At 33.2% G+C, this 5,000-nt stretch overlaps 1 protein-coding gene across 2 annotated transcripts in view; it reads right to left on the reverse strand.

Annotated features, from left to right (window-relative positions):
• The window catches only part of LOC128224014 (band 7 protein AGAP004871-like), a 43,495-nt gene that overhangs the window by 36,867 nt on the left and 1,628 nt on the right, over positions 1-5,000 (reverse strand). The window contains exon 1 of one of the 2 annotated variants that reach the window (XM_052933596.1): positions 3,429-3,634. The exons of the other annotated variant lie outside the window; for it this stretch is intronic. Within the exon in view, the coding sequence (XP_052789556.1) occupies positions 3,429-3,453 (25 nt within the window). The 5' untranslated portion in view covers positions 3,454-3,634. Of the gene's footprint in view, positions 1-3,428; positions 3,635-5,000 lie in introns of those variants that run through there. 2 annotated transcript variants of the gene reach the window in all.

Here is a 5,000-nt window from a genome sequence, read left to right on the forward strand (position 1 = left end):
ACTGATGTTTGTGATTTATTATTGATATATTGTGTATGATTGTAGGCTGACTGTTACTGCACGGCGACAAATGCGGAGTGTTTTTCAAACTTGGCGAACCAAAACGTCACAGAGAAATAAACAAAGAAGCTTTAAAAAGAGACTAAGTGCAAGCAGCGATAAATACTTAATAGGTTTGCCATCTATAAAAGTGTTAGGTTGTCTAAGGTAAAAGTTAAACAATTTGAGTACAAGAAAACGATTTTCCCACTTCTAAACGATCATGCGATACAACATGGCAGACAATGTACTAACTATTTATATTTAAATGCAAAACTACCGAAACAAGTCCAGTAGTCGAAAACGTAAACATTAACACAACTCAATGACACAGGGCCAAAGGCAAAAACACAACACAGCAACACAAACATCAAAACACCAAAAACACGGAACAACAACAGAAACTACAGACACTACAACTACACACACTGGAACGTTAACTCAACATTCTTAACATTTGTAATTAGTCGTAATTGTTTCATTTCCTGAAAATTCACGCCGTTTTTTGTACTGTTATGTGGGCTATGGCAATGTGATAATGTTTTAGGAAATAAAGTTTGTTGTTGACGTTTCTGTTTTTGCTTTTTTTGCCTTTGTTGTTGTTGTTTTTGTTGTTGAATATATAGCAATAGTTCAATAAGCACACTCTATAACTGTTAAGTTACAAAACGAATTGTGCGTCGAGAATTTCGTTTACTTTAACAATACATGTTTCCTCTTACAATATAAGATTTTGTTTGTTATTAAATGTTTAAAGATATGTAGTGTCCAAAATAAAACAAAACTCCTTAAGCCTGTCTGAATATGTGTATTGAAGTCTGCTTTCACAGAGTGTCAAACTAAATACCACAACAACTTCATAAGGCGTATGCGTAAATGTTGGTTCCCGTGGAACCTAAATGATAAAATGCCTTTAAAACTGAGTCCATGACTGATGTCTCCTATTTCTGCGAATATATGCAAAATTATTATCAGCTCGGATTATTTTCAATGTATTAAAACCTCCTTACATTCGAGCTTAGCTTATAAGTATCTTCCATGGCCGAGAGTGTAAGATAGGTTTATCACGACCCGAGCGTAGTGTGTTTTGCGGAAACGAGGTTTACCGAGTTTCCAAAAAACACCCCGCCCGAAGATTGGGATGAACCTATCTTACACGAGCGGCTATGGTAGTGTTTTTTTACTCCAACCTCAGTTACACAAAATAAAGTAAAAATGTATTTTTGCTGGAACTCTTTATTGCATAGTGAAAATAAATGCGTATGGATATGTGATAATTCGTGGTTGTCATGGATATGCGCGCAGTAATTCAGATTATGTTCATAGTCAAATCGATATTTAAATAGTTCTAAGGAGAGTGAAGCATTATTTATTGAAAGGAGCGTGAAAACCTATTATGACGACATTTGATGCGAGAAATAATTAATTAGCACTCTAAATATTGCCACAAGACAATGTCTTCAACAAGGGAGGTAATTACAATATGATGACCATTAAAAAGGAGTTCCATACGGGTACTTGTTTTATCTTTGCCCGTGGGCACGATAAGAATTTAAAGCATGGTTTAATTATTGAAACTACTTATTTGAGGTGCGAGAAAGATGTATCTTCATCGTTAAGTGCAGTTCTACCACCAATGACCTGACATGATCATTGTCATGTAACTTATATGTATTATATATTTTATGGTCGCTCAGCTAACAAAACAATAGTACTGAACTATATTTTGTAGATGACTCAAAGCAAATTTGACGGAATGCCAATACATCTAGTCCATCGTTCAAGGGTGCTCTAAGTTGGTCTTTTTCTTATTATATTGCCTACCATTTATGTATACTTTACATTTTGGATATAATGATTGTAGGACATCATTGTTTTTGTCATTGTATAATGCGACTCAAGTTATATCTAAAATTCCTTTCTTTTCTCAAACATATTGGGTTCTGTTCTTGCCCGAAGTTCACACTAGAACGTATCTTGACTAATAGGTCTAATGATATGAGCATTTTATTACAGCTTATAACAGAACGATTGTGGTCAAAATTAATCAAAACCATACAAATGACATTTGAAGACCATTTTACAAAATTTATTGAGAATATTTATAGAAAATAAGACAAATAGTTCAATATAATTCTAAGACTTTTCAAATCGATTGAAATTATTCTAAAATGTATAAACATGCCAAATCATATAATCATACAATGAATCGTCTGCTGACGGAAATTTACGAATGGTATCGATAATTAAACTTCGGGTGAAATGCTGCCTGGTGTCACAGCTTAACGAGCCGTAAAGAAATCGCTATTAGTACATGAAGTTTGATATGATACACATTAATATCATGTTTGTTGTTCCAAATCTGTTATCTGTGTAACTGGGCAAACTTTATGTGGAACTACCCTTGTATAACTGGCCTAAGACTGCTAACCTGTGTAATGTCTATCATTAACACATTCTATACTGGACGTATGCCATACAGAACATTGCATCGTTGCAATTATTGTCATAATTAGCAAACCTGAAAGGCATGTGATGTAGCATCTAAACATTCAAGAGATCACCTTACTGTTTCGACGAGCAACAATGATTCATTATTCCGCGTACCGGCTCCGTTGGAGGTTTCTTTTACGGAGATAATACCCTACGGGTAACTACTACTATATACAAATAAAATAAGCTGAGTGTTGGAATAACTATAGTGTACTGCTGTGTTGTTCACTAAGCAAAAATGTTAAAAGTGAATTTCTGTTAATGGAATTGTTTCAAAGTGTGAAGGGGACTAATCAATTTACTCAGTCTAATAAAACTAATACTTTGCCACACTAAGTAGTTTTCCGAAATGTTCTTAACTGACAAAAACATTTAGTTTAAAATTCTGAAATGGAATACCAATTAGCAAGGTCTAATGAGATCAATTCAAACGATTCCATCGCACCTGTGATTTAAACATCTCTCTTTCTTCCCTTGCTGTTATGTTTTTTTTCATCATTGTATTTCTGTTATAAAACAAGATCGAGTTCTAAAGTTGTTTTCTAAGTAGAATTTGCCAATGGAAAACATAAATGCATTTCACAAATGATATCAGTAATTACGTGTCATACAAGCAAAACCCAACTATGATTGTGTCAAATGGCATACGAAAAAAATGTTGTTAAAGTATATACGTGAATGAAATTGATTATATATAGTAAAGGTCCATAATATTATACTCAAAAAGCAATCACCCCGTGACACTTTCTTAGAAGATATATTTAAAGTATAGAGTGGAACAATTAAAAACACGGTGAAACCTTAGCATATTTAAACATCGAACAACATATATGTTATATTGTGTTCACTCTTTGCCAAATGATTTAGTACGTTTGTTTAGATTGATAAAACTTTACCTCGAGGTACCTTGACTTCGCCCATCACGTGACCTCTTTAAGATGCAAGGCGCATGTAACTAATACTGACGTTCTCTTTTGATATTAAGTACAGTTGCATACAACACGTCTCACTAATAACTATTTTTCATTTGTGTGAATTTTGGAAAACATTTAAAGCATGTACTCCACACGTGTCTTATTCCTTCACAATTTAATAGAATCCGTTGCTAAGCGATTTCATTTGACTTCTTAACAAAAGCTCCTACATTTATAATGTATGAATAATTTTGACGACCTTCTATCATAGAAACATACACACTAGAGGTTGAATGCTTTTCTAGTATATTTATGTCATGATAGTTTGTATAGAACACACAGGTAGTTCCAATTCTGTCCCTCACAGCTAAAGAATGTGACAGTATTACGTGGTACAATATAATTCTAGGAAAATTTATTACGTTACTAATAATGCTACGATCTTCAACTCTTTTGTACGTGCATAAAAACTTATCAATAGCAGAAAAACGTTTTCTATTTGTGTATTCTGATGCTTTGGAAACTTTCTGTCATCTATGTTAACGTTATGTATGTACAATATTGTTTAAATGTGAATAAAAGAACTTTCTGTTTATGCTGACTGCTTGACATTTATACTATTCTTCACATAGTTACTTCCTTTGCAGTACTGAAACTACTGCCACCAGATATATCACGTGAACACAGATACTTTTAGTACTTATCTTTTAATATTCTAAATTATTTATAACTTAGAATATTGATTGAGTATTTTAACCTCAATTCACCTTCAGTTGTATAATTGAAATTTCATAAAAAAACTATCTCCCTCACCCCCCCCCCCCCCTCCACCCCCCCCCCTAAAAAGGAACAGAAGAAAGAAAAACAATGCAAACATGTGTACATACTCGCTCATGGTGGCAGAGATTTGTTCTGTTTGTCAAGGGAGTTCACTGCGTAGATGATTGATGCAAACCTACTCACGAATAACTTAAGTGGGCGTAAAAGCGATGTGATACGGCGTGGAGTAATAAAGTTAAACATGTAATTAATTTTCATTTAATTTATGAAATATGCGATGCAAACCTAGATTGTATGTTTATCCCACCAGTAAAGTTGATTTTGATTAGAATATGCTGTATCGGACCATAACATCACTAAACCCTTTCATTTTGTGAGAAGACTTTTTCAGATATATTTTTCTTCGTTCGGATCCTTTTCTCAAGATTATGAACGCGTGTTATTTTTTCATACGCTGATGAATAAATAATGTTTGAATGAAATTAAACCCTTTTATAAAGTTGGCCTTTCCTTATGGGAAATTAGATTTTAACAATATTTTGGCTTTGATTTATGTGATTAAATCATATTATAGAAAAATAAAAAGCCTTCAATTAAAGTGTCTATAAGTAAAAACTAAGTTAGGCAGATGATATAAGCAAATGAGCAACCGCTGTCTTTAAAAACTGAGAAAAAAGACAATTCACCACTGTATTTGACTTGGCAAAGATGTAAAGCAATATATCAACGTAATATTATTGTGTAAAATGGACAAGAAATAGTGTTTTACAAAAT

This window comes from Mya arenaria, chromosome 17, assembly GCF_026914265.1.
Source record: "Mya arenaria isolate MELC-2E11 chromosome 17, ASM2691426v1".
NCBI lineage: Eukaryota > Metazoa > Mollusca > Bivalvia > Myida > Myidae > Mya > Mya arenaria.